Here is a 22,106-nt window from a genome sequence, read left to right as displayed (position 1 = left end):
GGCCTGCAGAGGTACATGCTTAAATCTATATAACATGAATCAATGATCTAACTACAGAACCCTATATTGTTGACTGCATGTGCAGCAAGACACCCAGCGTAAGGAGCACATGTACCCTCACCACAATACTGTGAACACCAACAAAACAAACAGTGCTGACAAATGCCTGGGTCACGGGACACACCCCCTAACATCAGGCACAGAGCTAAGTCTTAAAAAACATCTGGGATAACCAATAGTTAAATATATATAACCAATAATCACATCCAGCAGCACCTCTGAAGAGTTACATAGCAGCACCTGAGGACCACTTTTGTCTCAGGGAGGCTAGTTCAGTTAACAAAAACAAGCATCAGCTGTGATGCTGACCTCTATGGTATGTACTGAGCACAAGTTCAGTGCTGATGGCTTCACAAGGGCCATGCCTTGCCTCTTCTGCTGAGTACAGCAGGCAGACAAAGAATTCGAACAACCAACAGGGCAAGCAACAAGAAGATTTAAAAAGAGATAGGACATATGCATGTGATTTTTCTGTGGTCACCTGAAACAGCAGAATAAGCAGTTGACCTGTAAACAGATCTACTGAGAGAAAACTGAGATTTACCACACCATATTTTCCAGGGCTATCTGATGAGACATAGTTCCATTCCTGGCCTGGCAGCAAACCAAGGCAGCTTCCAGCCAGAGGGGGATTCCTGAGCAATTCTGAAGTTAGGCTGGGGAACAGTGCTATCATTAGCCCCAGATGCTAATGCAACATTAATGTTTAGCAGCACTACCAACACAGGGAGAACAGAGGAACAGCAACTTTCACCTTTTCTGACAGTCATCTAAGTTTATGAGAGTGTAAATGTAAGAGCTGTACCAGACGAGAACAAAAAAAATAATCATAGGTCAAGTGTCTTGCCTCACAGATAACTACCCAACAGCGGGTGCTTAGTGAGGAATGCAACAAGAGGAAAAACATAGGGGGATGCTATCCTGAAAGACTCTCATAACCTACAGAAATTTGCAGGTTGAGGACTTGTCTTCGTAACTCAGCTGACTCTGATGACGAGACAGAAAATTCAGGATTCTGTAGTATCTATAATACAAATATAATACAAACAATATGGACACCTCTATTTCCCCAGCTTCACTGTGCTGCAGCAGGCTCCAGCAGGCTGTCTGACTTCTCCTCTGGGTATGGGTGTGCTTTGCTGTGGTTCAGTCAGGATCACATGAGGCTACAGACCCAAACCAAAGCAGCAGTGTGGCTAGGACAAGAAAAGCCCCCTGAGCAACATTCACTTTTAATGACCAGAAACCACAGAGCTGAGATCAAAGAGACCAACCATGTTCTTTTTCAGTCAGTCATGGGCAAGCAGGGAACTGCAGATTCCTTTACAATGCATATATATCTGCCTGGACCAACTTAATAGTAGCTGGGAACAGTTTAGACTGAGCAGAGCTTACTGAGGTTTTATTCTGAACACAAGGGTGTATGAGCTACTGTGGAGCTTGCCCGAAGGTAACTGGATACTTCCTGCATTCAGGCTGACACTGTGATCTAGGTAAGAGCTGATTTGGATACGTTCACCCTGAACTGTATTGAGAGTGCACTAGAGACACGGGACAGCTAATCGAGACTGCAGCTGGGCAGCTGCAGAGCTCGTTCTTTTTGCTCTGAGTGCCATGTTTCCCAGGAGCACAAAGGTGCATGGATGGAGGCTGGGAACTTCAGTGAGGAAATCTGGAGTCTTTACATGACAAAGGCCAATTCACCAGAATATCCTATAGTGATCTGCAGTGTGATCAATGTGGTTAAAGTAATGATTTAGAGTAGTCATTTCAATCACATGCTCTCTAGAATATAGATATCTGATTTCTATTTTTTGCTCATTGTCACTCTAATTATTACTGCAAATTCTTTTTCATGTGGTGACAGCGTCCAAGCTGGTTGCAAGAAGTGTGCCTAGACCCCTCCCTTACAAGGCCATTGCTGCGACAGAATTCATTTTGCTCTGCATTTCTTTTGTATCCTGGACTTGGTATCAACACCAGAAAAAGGTGTAAGCACGATCCAGTCTCCTCTTGAAGATGTGATGTGTGTCTTCAAGTGAGAAATTTGTCCTCTTTTCCAATTTAACACACGCAGGCCAGTGCCACATACTTTCTTTAACACGTTTTGCATGATAGATGTTCCCAGACCCTGTATGGCCACACAAGCTGTGCTGATCATAAGCATATATTTAACCTTATCTATGAACTGCTCCTATTTCAACCCAGTGCAATTAAACTAAAAATTTTTACTGATTGTACAGTAAGGGATACCTTCCAACCTGAAGCCTCTCTGCTCTGGATATGTGTAATCACAGTTTTACTAACAAGCTAACCCAGGCTTTGTCTGGAATCAGCAATCCTCACCCGCTCTCCTGAGGAGGGGGTGCTACAGCCAGAACGAAACACAGTGACACAGAGACGTGACTTCTATTCAAATGCCATTACCCCTTGCTCTTTCCTGGCCTGCTGGAAGGATTGTTTTTACAGCTTGTTCTTTCTCATCAAATTACCAAGAACAGATGAACAGTGTTAAATACCTACACAGAAGACCAAACCTCCCTCTTGGCTACGGTCTTTCAAAACCCCCTGAGCCCTAAGAAACCTGCTCTGTCCCTCCAGGTGCAGGCATCGGAGACACAAACATTGCTCTGCTCTCTACGTTTCTTTCCGATGAAAAAGAACCACCCTTTTAAACATAAAGCCACGTGCACCTGCAGAGACTCGTGTGGGATTCCAGGAAACCGCAGGGAGCAGCCACACCTTCGCGAGGGCAGGCGCCGGGCCGTGCGGGGTCACCCTGAGGGGCTGCACCGCAAGCCGGGAACTACGCTGGGCCGGGGTCAGGGTGAGCGAGAGCCCCCAGTGTGGCATTAGAAACACCTCCTGAAGCTCACACAGCCCCGCGGCGCGCCCTCCCCGGCCGGCCTGGGTATGCCCGTGCTCACGGCCCCCCGCCCTCAGGGCTCCCTGCGCTGGCTATGCCCGTGCTCAGGGCTCCCTGCGCTGGCTATGCCCGTGCTCAGGGCTCCCTGCGCTGGCTGTGCCCGTGCTCAGGGCTCCCTGCGCTGGCTGTGCCCGAGCTCAGGGCTCCCTGCGCTGGCTATGCCCGCCCTCAGGGCTGCCCGCGCTGGGTGTGCCCGAGCTCAGGGCTCCCTGCGCTGGCTATGCCCGAGCTCAGGGCTCCCTGCGCTGGCTATGCCCGCGCTCAGGGCTGCCCGCGCTGGCTGTGCCCGAGCTCCCCCCCCCGCCCTCAGCGCTCCCCGCAGGGCCCGGCCGTGCCGGAGCCGGGCCGGCAGCGCCCCCGTGCGGTCACGGGAGACGCGCCCGCCTGGTGTCGGGGGCTCGCGCGGGGCACGGGGGACCCGCGGGGCTGTTCCGCCCGGGGCTGGAGCTGCGGGCAGCGGCTGCACTGCCCAGGAATGCCCAGGAATGCTGCTCCCCCCGTTTCACAGCGCCCAGCATGAAGGGCAGCTCTTGGCAGCGTCTCCTGCAGAAGGGGAAGCAAACCCTTCAGCAGTCCCTTGCCGCAGGAGCCCGGGGGTGACACATCTGTGGCTGTCTTGGCTCTGGCACCCATCAGAGGAGGGCGGCAGGACCAAGCCTGGAGCGGGACGATCGAGTGATCTCACCTTTGCAGGTGGGAGCACTGCCTTCGGTACTGCCTTTGTTCCCAAGGCAGTGAGATTCTGAATGACAGACACAAAACAGAGGAGACTTAGCTACATATTTGTGATTTCATTGTTTTCACTCCTTCAAATCCACCAAGGCCTCAGCTGTCTAAACCTTGCTTCAGTTAACCACTAACAACAAGCCTGGCTTGAAAACACTTGAGAAACAGAGGTTTCAAAAGTGCTTTAAGTCACCTGGGAGCAGACAGTACCATGTGTGTCCTCAGCCACTTCAGTGTTTCTGGAAGTCCAAACCAGGGTTGTGCTGCTTCACCTGTCCTTGCAATTTTCAGCATAACTTTTGATTTATCTACAAGAATCCATCATAACTTTGGGGACTGTTTCTGCTGGAGAAAGATCCTCTTTGTCAACACAGTGGTAGTAAGAGTTTACCTTTAAAAAGTAATCACAACAATGCTGAGATAAAAATCACACCACAAACCCCAAGTAGCACCGCAGAATGTGGCTCTTTCTATCCTAACTCCTTCAAGGCAGCTGACCAGATAACCACATAACAGGAGTCCCCACCCTACTACAAGCTTTGAAAGAGTTGGGGTGTGAAAATTTTACAAATGTGTATAATTCATCACTGTCACACCTAAAAGACGGTTAAATTTACATTCAGAGGCCAAATAAGTTCCATGGTCACCCAGCTCATCAGCATGTGTCTCACATGCACTGCTGCCATGTGCCAGACAATACCTGTATGGGTCCCTAGGTTTGCCCTTCATTTGGGTTTTACATATTCACTATCCATTCTGGAAGACCTTCCTTCCAAACCTAGATGTAAGCGGCCCTGTAACAAAGTCCCACACAGCAGCCTGTTGGCCACAGGGAACTGCAATGGCTTCAGAAAGCACGCTCTTCCTTCTGGAGCACTGCCCATAAACCCAGGCCACCTACAACCCTTGCATTCTCCTAAATACCTCCTGCACACTCAGGGCCTCCTGCACATTGGGCCCTTTTTTATCTACACTCCATATCCTGGAGAAGTGGTTCAGTACCTCTGTTAGGTAACTGTGTTGAAGGACGCACAGGGGCTGGATGCACAGAGGCGTAGCAGCTCCTGACATCGGGTGGAGACAGTTTTTTCCTAGGTGGCTCTCAGTTGCCTTGAGTCAGCCAGTCCAAGACATTAGTCCCAGGATCTGAAGTGGCATTTAGAATCATAGAACAGTTTGTGTTGGAAGGGACCCTTAAACACCACCTAGTCCAACCCCCCTGCAATGCTCAGGGACATCTTCAACTTCTTCAGTTGTTCCCAGGGATGGGGCTTCCACTGCCTCTCTGGGCAACTTGTTTAGACTTGGCTGAATTGCCACTTAGCGCCTGTTGACTGAATTTATAGGTCAATACCCTTGCAAGCCTTAGAGCTGGGCTGAACTCCTTAACATACTTCATTTTTTTTCTTCTTTTAGGGAAGTCAGTGACAATGAAATATTCTCAAGCATCATCAAAAAAAAAATATTCATAGAGTACCTCAGCTTGTACCAAGAAGCAAATCCACACACACTGCAACCCCAAAGGGAACCATCTCATTAGATCTACTCTGCAGGGAGGTGCCCTGCTGCTGAGCTGAGCACCAGTAGCCTCCACTGTCACATTGATGGAGAGAATATTACAGCATGCCCCACAGGCCTACAGGAGAGATTAGACCAATATATCAGCAAAGGAGGCATCAGAACAAATGAGGGAGCACATGAGCTGCATTTCAGGCTGAAATCTCTACATACTGAATGACTGCAGCTTGTTTACACACCTAATGGGGAGTGGTGCAGATGGGAAGTGGGATTTAAAACCATCACAGGACCTTAAAAATAGCACAGTGAAAGTCATTGTTCCCCTCCTCAACTAGGAGGACAGGAAATGAAAACACATGAGTGGAGAGGCTTTCTGCTCCAGCCCTGAGGGAATGACCCAGAGTCATGAGAATATAGGCCAGATATTGAAGCAAAGAATGAGAAGCAGCAGGAGACAACGGAATATAATTTGTGTGGATAGACTGTAGAAGCCTCTGCAGAAAGAATCACAAAACATTCTATTGACAGAGTATTTTATAGTGCTGTGGGCAACTGCTCACCATCCGCAAGCAGAAGTGGAAAACTGTTGGTGAGATGGAATAAAACACTTCAATGCACCTTGGTTTCACAGTAGACCTTGCAGTATCATTCTGCTAACATGGACATTGTTTGGGGTGGTAACAGTAAGTATAAATAAAAATTATGTGATTAAAGAGAGCAAAGAAAAATACACATCATACACACAGTGAAAATCTTTTCTGTGTCCTTAGGGAAACTGCAGAAGTGTTGTTTTCCAAGTTACTTGGAGCTAGAGGGCAGAAGCACTGAAGATTTGTGGTGTATGGACTAAGGGGTGAGCAAGCCCATTTCTCTTTGGAACTCAGTGTATCACTGAATGCATTTTTAAAGGCATAAAAATTCACAGAAGGCTTTTCCAGGCTGTAAATAGTCAGAAGTGAGATGATAGGAAAAAAAGGAGATTATCACTATAGAGTAGTGTTGTGGGTAGGACATGAGGAAAGAATAGGGCTTGAGGAGAAGGAAAAGCCGCATTTCAGACAGGATTTACTGCATGTGGTGAAGGGCAGCCTCTGCTTGAGGAGAAGGGTAGTCAGGGACTGGGAGACAATCAGGTTAGAGGAGGAAAGAAGCCAGCTCTGAGAGGTGTGTGTGGATGGGAGAGAAAAAAATCAAGACACATAGAAATGAATGAAGATGGAAAAAGGAAACACGTGTTTGTGAGCAAAAACAGTTGCAGTTGTAGGAAACGTGTTGTGGAAACAGACTGCTTGTCCCAGGTGGTTAACTGTAACCAACCGTAGTATTTACAGGAAACATTTCCAAATTGCAGTAACGATGTCTTTGTGAAGTAGGTGAGTGCTGACAGAGGAGGGAGGCAAAGACAAAAGAACTGAAAGGCAGTGGAGGAGTCTGTTGGTGGGGACTAGAAGGTGAGCATCCCTTGTGCTGGGCCCTGAGCAGACTTTGTGTCTCTTCGCTTGTGAATATACACTGAGAGAGCCCCAGGCTCTGCTGGCTCATCATCAAATACACTTGAAATCACTGTTCAGATCAAACTTCAGAGTGCTGCCAAATGTACCCCAAAGTGTACTCCAGGCTCGACCCTTTTGAAACAAAGGGATCAGTGTGTTCTAGCAATCCCAAGTGCCAGGAAGCAGAAAAAGAGAAGGTGTAATTCCAGACTTCAGTCTATAGTTATAGGAAAGAGAGTGTACATAACATATACAAACTGTTTACTGGCTTTGATTGTTCTAGTAAGATCTATGCCAACCAAGCTATGCTAGTAGCTATTCTTACCCCAGAAGTGAAATAGATGTGTATTAATCATCTCTGCATTGGTATAACTGAAACAGTCACAGAGAGAGAGGGAAGGAGTAAGTTGCTCCAAAATACATATATTGGTTAAAAAAAAAAATCTTCTCAATCAAAATTAGTTTCCTAACAAAATGTTTAAATTTTTAAGAAGGACATCAAAATTTTGAACCCTAACAACAATACTGATTCGTTTTGAAGCTTGTTTTCGTAAAAAGTTAGCTAAAGCTTTTCTCAAATGAATACATTCCCCTCCATCTTTATTGGCCTTCCCAGCCTGTGGTAGGCTTTGTAGGGACTCAGTTCTTGGTGTGTTGTCAGCATGCTCTCCCAAAGATATGGATAGGGGTACTTGGCACATGATTCTCTTCCACCTTCAATTTTGTAGCAGCAGCAGCAGCTCTTTTTACTACAAGTCTTTCTGGCAGCATGTCCTATGCTTACTTGAGGGACAATAAAGGTCTTGTACCAGGAGAGGGCTGCTCTGATCTTTCAGCATTCCCCATGAGTTTTGTGGGGAATGGAAAAGATGATCCTACCTGGAACCTCAGTAGATCCCAATGTGGGTCACACTTTCATAGGCAAACTTCCAGAGTCAGATGTATCTTTTCCAGCTTTATCATTGTTTGGACCTCCATATATTACTTTTCAGCTTCAGAATTAAAACCATACCACAGAAACTTTCTCTAGTTAAAGTTAATTACACTTGGCTCCAGAAACCTGAGCTGAAAATTTGGATCAAATCCTGACTTGACTCAGGCTTAGCTCTGATTTTAATTTTAAAAAAGGCAAAGGTTTGCAGGACTTTGAAAAGATTTGAAGAAAGTAAAACTTGTTACCGGTGTCCATGTAAACACTACTACAGCAGTAACAGTGAAAGAAATTAAATCATATCTTGAGGAGAAGTAAACCAACATTTAAATATTTATTCACACAGTATAAAATAGGAGTGAATCTGTAACACAATCCTGTTATTCACCAGTTATTTGGTACCACTGCATGACCATTACAAGAACTCAACTCTGGGAATGTCTGTAAGGCACCATTATTAGTCCTTTGTGTTTTCATTTTGTGCAATCAAAAGTGCTAACTGCATCAAATATATTAAACGTGATTTATAAGCTGCTTTTCTTGCATGTTATCTGCACTAAATTTAGTATTATAGACACAGAATAAATAGCCAGGACTAAATGACTGTAGAACATGTTGTCGCAAAGGGTCCTGAAACATTCCTGGAATACAGATGGATAACAGGCTGGAATAGAGTGGGCTGCAAAAAAGCAAGGGAGAGGGAAGGACAGAAACTTTTGACCTAAGGCCCCAGGGCACTGGGTCTAATTTCCTTCTCTCACAGAGCTGCATGAAGTTTCTCATGAAACTTCAGGCAAAGCAAGCCTGACCTCCAGGCTGGAAGTCACATTGGAGTGAACCTTTAGGAAGTCACAGGGCTGAAGGGATCTTTCTGCGATTTGGCCATGTTCTTCCAATGAATTTCAGGACCAGACACACAAGAGACTCCTACCCTACTAATGAATGGTTTCCACATAGAGCAAGACCATTAGTTATGTAAGGGCAGTTGTATTGTAAGCTAATTTAAAGAGGCTGCTGACCATGGCCATCTGTAGATGTGTACTGTAAATGACTGTAGCCCCTGTTGTGACAGACTTAACCAGAAATAAGTCTTTACAGAAGGGAACATCAAAACTAATGTCAAAAAATCTTTCATCTTCCTGTCCGTGACACCAAGCCATGAGATAGGAAAAAAAAGGCATTAAACTCCACAGGTGCGTGCAGTAGCTAATGCTGACATAGCTATAATGTAGTCAGGGGTTAAATTACAAAGTCCTTCTGATTATCTTACAATTTCCCCCGGTACCCACAAACCACTTCCTTTTCTACCCATGTGTTCTTCCTCATCTTCACAGCAGACAGAAGGATGGTGCCTCTGTGTCAGGCAGGCATGAAGTCAGTTGCTGTAACTTTCTGTGTCCTCTACTTTCATTTTGAAGCCCTGTACAGTGAGTATAATTTTGGATTATTCTCCTTGCAGTAGGTATCTCTACAGAATAGAAAGAAGCCAATGATGGGAGACAGTAAATGAGGCATGATAGCAAGGGGTTGGAGGATAAAGGTAATCAAGGGAAACAGCTACAAAAAGATAGCTCTCAACTAGAGTTGGTGGGAAGAGAATTCCTGCCATCACAGGGCATTTGCTCTGAAACTAAAAAGTACCAGTTTTAACTGTTGATGTTCTTTAGCTCATCTGCTCAGCATTACCCTTTAGCTCTTTGGACTGTAGTGCTTCAGCCAGCTTCCCTTGCTGGGCATAAGATCTTACAGCAGCATGATGGTGAATGGCTTAATAAAGAGAAGCCAGGTTATTAATATTAAACCTGCTGTTGTTTGGATGGGGAATTTTTATGCAGTGAAAAATGTATATGGCATGGAAGAGTGGACGAGATTGGTTTGATGCAGGCTTGAAACACAGACAGACTGAAAAGGAACCATAGCATTCCTGTGCTGTGTTTGAGAAGCTGCACAGTGACAGCACCGATCCTGGTCCAGCCATAAACATGGATGTAGTGTTTAGCAGGCTTCAGTGTTTTATCCCAGCTACGCAAAGTAAAATACCACAGCTCACATTTATCTCTGAAACCCACTTATTGATGGGTCAGAATGGAAATACAGATGATACCTGATTAGGAAGAGTCTATTTTTTATACATATACTGTCCAAGGATTTAGTATAATGCAATATAAGTAAGACCTGAGATTTAGTGTGTGCAGTTATTAAGCATGATCTAAATATGCTCCTTTGAAGGTCATGTCAAGGGCTATTAATATGCTTGCTTCTGAAATTCTAGTGATAAAGGATAGGTTTCAAGCCCCCCTCTAGAATTTAAGTACTTCTGAGGTTTCATACAAAACTTAAGCTTTCATATAAATAAAAACCAGTTTTCAGCTCTGGCAGTACAGATACTAAGGCTAACTAATACGTGGATAGCATACTGAGTTTTCAGATGGAATGGAAAGATGGGTGAAATCACAGGAAAGGACGATTGTAATTAGTATCACTAAAGGGACATGAGCTGCCCTTTTTCTCCTTTGAAAGTTATTCTTAAATCTACTAACAAAAAGTCCTTTCAATTAGGTTACATACTTCTCACCTAGTCCATTTAGCAGGTTTACTTGTCCAGCATGCTTTTACACATGGCCGAAGCTACCTAAAAGGCCATTCCTTGTGGGCAAAAACAGGCTGTAATTTTCAGGGTGCAAATAATTGTTCTATCTGATACCCACATTTTTCCATTCTTTCTCCTTTCCTTCAAATATGGAGAATAGATTTGGGAAGGGGACTGGGGAGAGAAGATGACAGGATAAAGAGTCTGCCTGTAATTAGAAATGGTATCTCTCAAGTTTTTTTATCTTACGCTGTACTCAGCATAAAAAGTACCAGTTATTACTATTCCTGTTAAAAGAAAAGTTCAACCTGATGGGAGACACATCAGCATGATACTCTTACTTAGAGAACAAGCTAGGTCTCCAGAGAGTGCTGCCCAGCATTGTGGCAAATTTTTGGGAGTAAAAGCAGAGTAACTACTGAGATTTTGGTGTGTTTTGTTTGGTTTTTTGTTTGGTTGGTTTCTTTTTGTTTGTTTGTTTTTTAACTTGGCAATTTGCAAGCCCTACTTAGCAAGCCTAAAACCCTACAAGCAAGGATAGGGTTTTTTTCAATGTAAATAGGTCACAGAAGGGGACATATATGTGCACATGTGAGTATTATAATTTGATAACCCAACTGTGATAAAGAAATAGTTTGTAAGAGCATGGAGCCTCTCTGGTGACTGTAGAGAAACATAAGCCATGGGATTTGGGAGTACAGAGCTGTAAGTGGGATTCCCTAGCACTTGAGGCCCTTGCTATGAAACACTGCACACGAGCTTTTGCACGTCGACATGGTCATTTCTTAGAAGGGCTTCTGAAATATTATCAACAATGGCTGTTGTTTAGTGGTACATTTGATAAGAGTTTTGGTGTTTCTCAACACAAATTATATCATAAAAATAATTCAGGTGGCTTCCTAGGATAATTCTGGTCATTTCTTTCTTTGCCCAGAAGCACTCTTTCCTCTCTTTATCCTTGATTCTTGAATGATAGGAACATGTTAGTTTTAGGCATATGACTAATGACACTGAATTGGCAGTGTCATCTTTCAGAGTGCCTTGAAAGGTAAAAGCTACTTAATAGCAACTTAAAAAACTGTATGGTTTCATTATGCATTTAGTATTAACAAAACAAATGGGTTTGTTTTAGAGGCAGGGTCTGCAATCTCCTTGTTCATCTTCAGAGGCAAAAATACACAAGTGAAATTTTGCTTCGTTTTGTCAGCTGGTTAGCTTTCTGAGAGCCATGGCAAATAATACAAACAGCAAGAAAACCAAGCTCCTACTCTAAACCTCAGCCTTGAAAAGTGACTGAAAGTGGTTTTTAAACCTCTGTTAGGACCAAAATGTGTAACAGATTGGTGATGCTTTCAAATAGCACCGGGTCTGCCAAAGAGCAACTAGAAAGCTCAAAATTGCAATCCCATTAAAATGAAAAGAATGCACCTTCCATTGGCCTCAGTATCCAAGCACACTACCGTAGAAATTCCCAAACCTCTGGCAAAGGGATTTCCTGCTGCAGTAAAGATGAAATTGAGATGGAAATGGACATAATTGTAAATAAACATATACACAAATGCACATCCTTTTCCATAGTTTAGTATAGCAAGATGTTACTTCCATACACATGTTCATCTCCTGGATTTACATCCGAACCATAATATTTGTCTTGACTCTGCTTCACGTCAGGTGAGCCAGGAACAACTCCATGCCACTCCACAGTGTAACACTGCCAGGAAACGAACTATTTGTTTCCTCTTGTCTCAAAACCTTCATATGCAATTGAATTGTCTCTTCTATGACAAATAATGAAGAGGAACCTTATGGCCAAATCTAGGCATGTTTAGATTTTAAGCATATTGAACCAGTGAGAGTCTTCTGTTCATTTCCAGCAATACCATGGTGTAGTCTTTTATTCATATATTTATGAGGTGGTATTAGGGAGGTTTAGTCAGTGAAACTCTCAATATTATTGGATGTTTAAACATAAGTTTCCTATTTCAAAGCCTACCAAAAGTACATTCATTCTGACTGGAGCTTGGCAAATGACAACCCAAGTGTGTCTGGCCATTAAGCACAGAATGTTACAGGTCCATAGGATTACCTAGGAATGAACTGGCACAACTGGGCACAGGACAACAGCAATCAGGCACAGGGAGGGGGAAGGAGCCATCTTTTAGTATTCAGTGAGTGCATTCACACTGGGAGCTGATGCAGTGAGTTGAAAATTTATGTCAGATCTCACCAATTGTGGTCATCCATGTAGCCAATTTTGTGTTTTAAGCTTAGGCACTGTTAATCTAATTTCAAAATGTGCTGCCTTTGTCCTATGCTAAGCACACTCTTCTCTGTGGGCACTTGTTTCAAAGGAATATTAATTGCATCACATTTATCAAAATGCTCATTCAGAGAAATACATTACTGAGTCTTTCTTGAAAATAGGCAGTTTAGGCTTCTGGGTCTGAGAGGATACAAAACAATCTTTCAGCTTGACATGAGGTCACATGAACTAAATGCTTAATGACCTCTCTCTGCCCTTTTCCATTAAAAACAAGGATTAAAACCATGATCTCTGACAAACATTTTAAACTACCCCGTATGAAAGGGCAATTTCATTAGCTAACAGCCTAATTGAACTATTCTCAGAGACAAACAGAGAACACAAATTCAAATTTGTTGCTCTAGTGCTCAGAGTAGGGTAGTGCTGTGCTCCTCTGGGACGCAGAGGGAATATGGCACCACTTGGCTCTGTGGCTGCCCCGACAGAGTCAGCATCTGCCTCTCCTCTCAGATGACCAGGGACAAATGTAAAGGTCTCAGCCACAGGCGAGCGCTTCTCAGAAGTATCAGAGTAGCTTAAGCATTCATCATGTTCCCTAATTCTGCTGTACCAACACATTTGTTCTTTATTTCCCCTCCCTAAATAATTTCTCTGCTCTTTGGCCAAATTTTAAAGGTATATGTTACCAAACTACAGAGCATTTTTGAAGACCTTTATTTCAAATACTCTTCTCATAGCATCAAGGGTTTTTTTCATCATGCAACATGAGAGTCATCAGGAACTGTTTCTTTATTTGACCTTTGCTTTCAGCCTTTCACGCTATGTAACATTTTAAGGGCTTGCACTTTGTCTGTGCATTCAGTGGCTCTAGAGCTCTGTTTCACTGTGGGTTGGCGAGTTGTGTGTTTTGGCTGCCTATCTTCACACCAGTGGTCCAAGATACCAAATACCTTGTCTGTTATCATACCCCTAAGTAACAGTCCTGAGCAGAGTACAGATATTAGAACTGTCACTGAGTTAGATAAGGGCACTGATTGTGCACAGTAAACCAAGAAGGATGTGGTAGCCAGGAAGATGGTAAATCAATCAAAAAGGGATAAAGTTTCTATAGCTTTCCAACTGAGCATTGCAAAGTGTCTTCCAGAAGTCCATTAGCTTAAGTGTCACACTAAAAATATTTCAGACTAGTACCACTCATGGAAATACCCTTGCCAGTGGCAGTAATTGTGGGGCAAGGATTCAAAGAAAGAAAAAGTATGGACACTAAAAGATTGCCTCTTTCCAGAAAGAGTTGAGATCATACAGAGGTACCCAAAAGAGAATAATCCTCTGTTCCTGTGCATATACAGGCCAGATGACCAAGATAACAGGTGCCTTGGGAAAATGATTATTCATACTTTGTAATCAGTGCACTACCTGGCACGGCTGGGGACCTGCTCTGTGTGGATCTAGACTACCCTGGAGCAGTAACAAGAAGAATATTATCAAAGTCTTTAAGTATTTGCCCCATAATTCCTTAGCATCATAAAATGCTGATGTAGAGTGTATTTCAATCTTAGCAGCCTCTGAAGAACTTACACAGGCTCCCAGAAAAGAGGAAGAGCACAGTTTTTCTGTTTGTCTGTATACCTGCCTTTATATTTAATTTTAGGACACTGCAAAAAGAAAAATTCCAAATGAATCACTATCAGACTGGGCTATTGTTGTCAGTACTGACATACAAACTATTTCATAGTATTGCCATAGTGGGTGGTGATGGAGGCTGCAGCTTGAAGAACCAATCCAGAACACATTAAAAATGTGGCTGCGTCCTGTAATGAAGGACATCTATGAACAATGAAGGAAAAAGTTGCTATTGAAAAAGGAATAAAACCATATGCATTGCTTGAAGGTTTTCTTGCTGTACATATTGGAACATCAACTACATATTCTTTCTGGATGTGCCATAAGATACTTTGATGCAGAGCTGAGCAGTGGGGGAAACAGAATAAACACTGATGGAAATGAGCACTCTGGTCTGGAAACAAAGTGTAACGCTGGCTCATTGCAGACTCAGATTCACGAGAAATCAAAAGTATGCTATATTACGTGGGCCAGATTTCCTCAGTATTTTGCAAAAAAATTTTACTTCTGTCTCAGTTTCTGTTTATGAAGTACACCTATTTGCAGATTCTTAAAACAGAATCTGTAAATGCTATATGTATGATAAATATAAATTCTTGCCTTAAGCATTTTCTTTCTACTTTGCTTTTTATATTTCATTGTTTTATCACATCATATAAGTTTATAGTGTAGCACAGAATGGATCAGACAGGCTAATGATACAAATTAAAAACTTGCTTCAGCATCTTAACGTTGCATGGCTCAGCCCTTGTTCTTGCATCTCCCTTCTTGAATTTTAAACAGGAAACAATTTTGTATTTTTCAGGAGTTGAGAGCTGCTCATCAAACCCATGCAAAAATATAGGTAAGACACATTTGCCTAATTTGGTTTATGGTTTTAAATGCCTTTTTAGGTCAGAAAATACTGTCCTTGAATTAAAAAACTGTCATTTTTTTACAGCACACTTTAACATATTTTTATTTGAAGGATTTTCCCATGCTATTGGTTGATGACTTTACAGGGTCAAACTGTGAGGTCCTTGGTCAGTTTACTTTCTTTTGCTTCTCCAAGAAATTTGCCCAGTGAGAGTTGCACAACATCTGAGAGATTTTCAGGCAGGTTTTAGGAAGGTCAGATGTGATTTCATGCGGGTGCATGCACACAGTGACCTCTGTCTTCTACTTTTTCCATTATGTTAGTGATAAAGGTGCTATAGCCACCTAAGTAATTAGGTTGAAACTTTATGATGTGCTTCAAATCACTATCTACTCAACAAAGTTGGGTCTTGTGGTTAAGGAAGTTACGTAGGAGTTTTGGGCTCACATCCCATTTTAAATGTTCAGCTATATCATCAAACTGTCTGGATGGCTGAGCCCAGAGAATGGTAGTGACTGGCAGCCAGTCACAAGTGGTGTTCCCCAGCGCTCATTTTTGGGGACAGTTCTGTTTAATATCTTTATCAATGACCCAGACAAGGGGATCAAGTGCACCCTCAATAAGTTTGCAGAAAACATCCCGTTAGGTGGAAGTGTTAGGTGGGAGGGTAGGAAGGCTCTGCAGTGGGATCTGGACAGACTGCTGAGGCCAGTTGTATGAGGCTCGATGAGGCCAAGTGCAGGGTCCTGCACTTCAGTCACAACAATCCCGTGTGGAGCGACAGGCTGGGGCAGAGTGTCTGGAAAGCTGCCTAGTGGAAAAGGACCTGGGGGTGCTGGTCAACAGCAGCTGACCATGAGCCAGCAGTGTGCCCAGGTGGCCGAGAAGACCAATGGCACCCTGGACTGTATGAGGAATAGTGTGGCCAGCAGGACCAGGGCAGTGATTGCCCCCCTGCCCTCGGCACTGAGGATGCCACACCTCGAGTGCTGTGTCCAGTTCCAGGCCCCTCACTACAAGAAAGCTGTTGAGGTGGTGTGGTATATCCAGAGAATGGCGATGGAGCTGGTGAAATGAGTGGCTGGTGTTGTTTATCCTGAAGAAAAGGAGGCTCAGGGGAGAGCTTAACACTTTCTACACCTACGTAAAAGGAAGTTGTGGCAAGGTAGGATTTAGTCTCTTCTTCCAAGTAAAAAGTGTCAGGACAAGAGGAAGAGGCCTCAAGTTGCACCAGGAGAGTTTTAGCTTGGATATTAGGAAAAATTTCTTCACTGAAAGAGCAGACAAACACTGGAATAGGCTGCCCAGGAAAGTTGTGGAGTCACCATCCTTGGAGGTATTAAAAGACATGTACATGTGGCACTCAGGAACATGGTTCAGTGGTGGACTTGGCAGTGCTGGATTAATGGTTGGACTCAATGATCTTAAGGGTCTTTTCCAACACACAAAATTCTATAATCCCACGATCACTGGGGTACAGATTATGAACAAAAATAGAGATAATTATCGTCATCTTTGTCCCACCTTGTTTTACCTATAGGACAATCTGGCAGTCTGAGGCAGGGATTGTATGTCTATATAGTGTTTGGTCCAGGAGAGACTTTAAACAATACCTAGTAACTGATATTTTAAGTAACCTTAGTAACTTTATCATTTAGCAACTTTAGTAACGAGAAATATTATCAAGGTTGCTGATCTAATGCCAACAGTGACCTCTCCAGCCTTGTAGTAGATAACAAGCCAGGTCTCATTTTTTTGTCAGTAATGTCTGACATGACCAGAATGATGCAATGTTATCTCATTGTGAGGGCTGCTTTCCACAGCCAGGCCTTTCTGAGTACCTACATGCCTTAATTTTCAATCACTTGGTTTACTTGCTTTCTTTAAAGGAGTTTCTTAACACTTTAGGGATTCTTTTCATTGACTATACTTATTGGTTTTATGTCTTCAGATCAGCTCTACAACCTTGACCCCCAGGTGATGGTAGAATTTGAAAATGGAAACTTCAACTTCACATTTCCCAACCCCCAAAATGTGAGCGAGTTCAGCATGACCCTCTTCAGAGGGAAAGAAAAGAAGGAAATCTGTACACTCCATTTGAATGAAGAGAATGTTTTCCCCAAGAGTAATGTCACCTACTGTGAGACAAAGAATTCAAATACCAGCACCACTTTCATTCTTAAAAATCTGGAAAGAAAACATATGGACATTTATATCTACTGTCTGGAGGTATTCTTCCCCCCTCCTTACATAGATTGCCGCCTGAAAGAAATCTGTTTGTACATCCCAGGTAAGTTTACTTCTCCCCTCACTTCAGTTTACTGATAAGTAGACATTAGGCATAGCTATGCTGCAGTGAAAAATGTGACTGGAGTTTGCACAGCTGTTTACAGGACAGCCTAAAACTACTTAGCAGGGGGGTGGTAGCAGTGGAGCTGTGTTGGCAGACTGATCAGCATGCCTTCTCTGTATTTATTCATCTTCTTGGGCAGCTTTTTTCAGGCCATGCTGAGCTTTGCATACTGTTGGTGGCAGCCAAGTTAGCTAGACTACAGCTTTTGGGGTACTGCAGTCCCACCTTTGCCTGCAGCAGAAATTTCCCTTGTCCATTTTCAAGCTGCTGAGTGTAAATGTTAAGGATAAACAAAGATAGAAGCTGAAATGCTGAGGCTACAATTATGTGGTTGGGTCAAATTATCTCTCAGCCCTCTCTGAATTTAAAAAAGATTCTTAGAATCAAGCTGTGACGTTTGATTTTGTCTGCAGTGTCCATTTCCATCTGTATGGATAGCCAGATGTTCATAGTTTTTTCCAAATGTTTCATGCCCTATCATATTTTCTCCCAGATCTGGGCAAGGGTGATCTTGTGTACCTTAGCTTGCTTTCCTATCCAAACATGACAGCAAAGGTCTACCCCTTCTTTTGATCAGGCTGCCCTTTAGATCACCTGTGGTACTCACTGAATGCAAGCTGAAGCCTTGCTCAGATCTGAAATATCATCATGCTCTCGAGCCTGACTTGGTTTCTATTCAGTCTACACTTTGAGCACTGGGTACCAACAGTTTCACCTCTCCTTCTGGAAAACTGCGATATTTTGCTTCCTGCTGAATACACTTTTCCCAGGCGGTGATTCAGCTCAGGAAAATCCTTCTCCAGAGCTCACTTTTGCTAATTTTTTAATATGAAGAGGAGAGAGAAAATAATTTGAAGTTATCTGTAGGAGGCAAAAATGCAAATTGTCAGTAACGACTTTTTTTGCGTCCCCATGTCCAGATAAGGAAGACTGCTTTTCACTGGGACAGGAGTCATGGGTAATTATTGGCCTGATCATGGTTTCCCTGATTTCCTGTGTCTGCTGTGTTGTAGTCTGTTGCTTAAGGAACAAGGTAAGCAAATATACAAGATTATGCAGAACCATTTTTCCAAGGGTCATGGATGGGGAACTTGATTTAATGAGATTTAAAGGGTGGGACGGGCACATACTCACTGAGCACGTGAGGTGTTTTTTGACAAGAAGACTGAGTTGTTAATTTACCACTGGAATTCAGTCATTGATGGCAGCAGCTCAAATGTAATTTTTCGAAGACAGAATTGTTTATCGATTTAAAGTCTGGGCACCAAAAGAAAGAGGAGAAATGCTGCACAGGTCAGCAAAATTACTTTGGTAAGAAATTCACCTGATTGTTTTCTTCAAGAAGGGGAAACAAATCATCAGTGGAGCAATTTCAGCACTGTTCTGGTGCAAAACCACTTAAACAAAGAACCATTGGGAAAGAAGGAAGACCATGGACATTAGCTATTCTTTTGGGCAATGTGTGTTTTTAATTTTCAGTTTGTTTTATTGCAAGTTTTCTTTGTGAGTGCCTGTAGATTCTGACTTTATTATTCCCACTAAAAACAGACAGAGTTACTGCCCTACTTAAAGAACAAAGGCAGGAGTGCCAAAGGTTAGTGACCACAAATTAATTCATGGTATTTTCCCTCTGTTGGCAGATTCAAAAGTGTGACTCCAACTCCCATGAGTACAACAGTGAATACATGCCCATGGCAGCAGTGAATGCAGCTAAAAAACCAAGAATCTGAGGTTGTATGAAGCCTGGTTATACTCATATCTCTGTTTGTGTCTCTTACAGGGCTTTCTCTGGGAGGGAAAGGACTGCTTGCTGTCTCTGCCATTGCTTCTAGATGGGTGGGTGGCTGGGTGGGATTGTTACCATAGCTTGTTAGTGGAGTTCATGCTGCCATCTTGCAGGAAGATGAAATTAAAAGCAAAATCTCTGAAAACCTTTTGAATCATAGTGGTAGGCTGGTTCCTAGAAATGCAACTGCTTCGTGTCTGTGCCATCTTATGCATGAGGAAGAGATAAGAAACTGTTCCATTCAGAATCTTCAGATGATGTGTGGTACCCAAAATCTTTCTAGGGAAGTGATTTACTAGATTTACTGAGTGTTACTGGCTAAAGATAAGTATTCTGTAGAGAATTGAGGAACCTCCTACCTGCTCAAACCCTTGCCTAGTAGTCAGAAGCTACTGGCTACAGAACAGAACAGAAGAAGAATTTGGACTGATTCAGACATATGGGGTGTTTCATGTAACTGATTTTCCATTTCTATTCTAGGCATAAGTTGCTTGTGGTGTGGAAATTTTGGAAGCACAGTTTTCCAGCTACTTGAACCTGGACAATGGGAAGTCAGCATTTCCTCACCTTTCCCAGCCTCCCTGAGCTCTCATGATGATCCTGTGCTCAGTCATGAGACACCCACCCCTGTACTGATCTGAGCTGTGTTTTGCTCTAGCTTTGTTTGTTAACTGGCACCCTGCCCAACCCACTGACTTGGACATGAAGTGCCAACAACGTGTTAAAGATGTCAGCTTGTAGTTGAAGAAAATGTAGAAAATGAGTTTGCTTGAGAGTAGATTGCTGTAGTGCTGCCACAGAGAGAACTTTTATTTTCTGGTCTCCTTTATGACAAACTTTCCACTGGTGACAAAAAAAAAAAAGACTACCTCCAGTGCCAATCCTTGTGGCACAGCCATACTGTCAATGTATTGCACACGCCCTTCAGTTTGGGCTACTTTGGCAGGGGAAAAAAACCCAAGAGTGTACAGCAGAGAGTACAGCAGAGACTTCTCTGAGACACAGTACCTCAGGTATGTGATCTGTATTTTTTGTATTTGTGCTGTCAGTACATCTTTGCCATTCACACCTCAGGGCTCCCCTTATTTAATTAAATTCTGAATGCTTTTACTAACAGAGGAATATATTACAAGATGAATATATTTCAAGCCTGCAATTTCTCTTTAGATCAGTTCAAATCTTCAGGATCAAACCCTGAACTAGGAGCATGATCTCTCCTATTCACATGTCTTGCAGCACAAATACAACACAGTCCATAAGGCCCATATGGCCTTGTGTCCATATGGACTCTGCACTGCAATTAACTTCCTCTTTTGGTTTGACATGAAACCTTTACCACTTCCCCAGTGGGTTTAGGGGTTACTTGACCTGCCTGAAATTGCTGAGAGCCTTCAGTATGAATGAAACAATCAATCCTTCATACTCCTTGTGAAATCCATCAAAACTCTGACCATAAATGACCAGCTGGGAATCCAAACTGCGTGTCTTGCCTGACGCCATTTGGCTGCCAGAGTGGTACATTGATTCTGAGCCTCTCTGTGATACATTAAAAAAAACAGGCGTTGGTCAGAGGACACTGCTGAGAAAGATACACCACCTGCTTGTCTGGCAAAGAGAAGGCTGTGTTCATAGGGCAAATGGGGATGAGGAGGAAATAAGCTGGTATATCAAGAGCAGGGTTTCCCTCAACAAACACCTGCACACACAGAAGTATTGCAGAGAGAAGGTGCAAATTGCTAACTGTGACATTAAGCAAAGGGAAAGTAGTTAGGCACTGAATGAGGTGGGGACTGCCAGTTACACAGCCCCTACCCTGCTCAGGTAACCAGCTCCTTGGCAGGGATGACGAGGGCACCCTGCTATGTTGGGTAACATGACATTCTGTCCCATCTTCCTGGCACATAACCTCTGCCAAATTACTTGACCTCCCCAGCAAACAAAGCTCTTCTCTGTACCTCCACAAATACACCCATCTCACCGTTTTAAAAAAGCATTGGTGAAATTACTGCCTTTGAAAATTATTGGTAAAAACAGCTAACCTATACTACCTATGAGAAATTCTAGGTGTAAGATCCTATGTAACAGAGGAGAATCCTACCCCCTGGAACCGTTCACCAGATTGAGATGGAAATTCATGAAGTAAAGAGTTTCTGAAAGAAGGAAAAACTCGAGGTTTGACTTGAGATGTTGCCGGATAAAGGACAAATGATGAAAGTGTGAATAAGGCAGTTCAAAATACATACATCCTGCACTGGAGAGAGACATTATTTATATTCATTATAACAATGCATTTGGAAGCCTCAGGTTCCATTACTGCTTTCTTTCTGGAAAAATATATTTTTATTCTTAATAAAACATTTTTTTATTTTGCCATATGTGTCCACAAGAAAGTTCATGCATGAATACACGTCACGTGAAAGAATTAAGCTCTGTAAAGGCCACAGCACAATGGGGAGAGAAGAGAGTACAGGAAAATTTATCCCTGTATAGCATCTTAGTGGGAAGCAGGAAAAGGAGTAAGGAAAAAAATATTAAAAAAGTGAAAACCAAAAATTTGGCCCTGTTTCTATGCAGTGAGATAGTGACCTATCAGTTTGGATCTGTTTGTTTCCTTTTATTTTCATGAGAAAGTCTTTTTTAATATTGTCCCATCTCTTCTTCCTTTCCTTTAACCCCTTATGCAGGATACTTATAACATTCATGATTAATTTGGGACATTTTTCAATTTCTTTCTGCCATACTTCAATACCTCAAAATTAAAAGTAGCTGAAAGAAGACAAAGGATAACAAAATGAGGGAAAAAAAAGAAAACACCATGAAAAAATAACATAAACTGAGCCTATAGACTGTGTGACAAGAAAGGATTAAAATAAAATAAACAAATAAAAAAAGCCTGATATTCTAACAGGTCATCATTTCAAAAAGTAAAACCTCTCTTTGGAAACTCCCAGTTTTGGAAAAAGACCATTTTAGCAGGAAAA

The 22,106-nt window shown here is 42.8% G+C and overlaps 1 protein-coding gene and 1 long non-coding RNA gene across 6 annotated transcripts in view; one reads left to right on the top strand and one right to left on the bottom strand.

Moving 5' to 3' along the window:
- Positions 1-3,261, bottom strand: part of LOC135417071 (uncharacterized) — a 113,744-nt gene extending 110,483 nt beyond the window's left edge. The window contains exon 1 of one of the 5 annotated variants that reach the window (XR_010431886.1): positions 2,754-3,261. This is a non-coding gene — a long non-coding RNA (uncharacterized LOC135417071). The other 4 variants (XR_010431887.1, XR_010431885.1, XR_010431884.1 and 1 more) reach the window with 4 other exon arrangements.
- Positions 3,262-8,932: 5,671 nt separating this feature from the next.
- On the top strand, positions 8,933-21,498 carry LOC135417066 (inducible T-cell costimulator-like). Its single transcript, XM_064660634.1, has 6 exons — positions 8,933-9,081; positions 14,936-14,974; positions 16,938-17,276; positions 18,260-18,372; positions 18,980-19,070; positions 19,606-21,498. The coding sequence occupies exons 1-5, from the start codon at positions 9,000-9,002 to the stop codon at positions 19,067-19,069; spliced, it is 663 nt and encodes a 220-aa protein (XP_064516704.1). The 5' UTR covers positions 8,933-8,999; the 3' UTR covers position 19,070; positions 19,606-21,498.
- The last annotated feature ends 608 nt before the right edge of the window (positions 21,499-22,106 follow it).

Source organism: Pseudopipra pipra, chromosome 7, assembly GCF_036250125.1.
Source record: "Pseudopipra pipra isolate bDixPip1 chromosome 7, bDixPip1.hap1, whole genome shotgun sequence".
NCBI lineage: Eukaryota > Metazoa > Chordata > Aves > Passeriformes > Pipridae > Pseudopipra > Pseudopipra pipra.
This window is presented reverse-complemented; position numbering and strand designations above follow the sequence as displayed.

Coding starts and splice junctions, on each gene's coding strand:
- LOC135417066 (XM_064660634.1), top strand. CDS start 9,000: ATGGTGCCTCTGTGTCAGGCAGGCATGAAGTCAGTTGCTGTAACTTTC. Junction 14,975..16,937: donor AAACCCATGCAAAAATATAG/GTAAGACACATT, acceptor TTATGTCTTCAG/ATCAGCTCTACAACCTTGAC. Junction 17,277..18,259: donor AATCTGTTTGTACATCCCAG/GTAAGTTTACTT, acceptor CCCCATGTCCAG/ATAAGGAAGACTGCTTTTCA.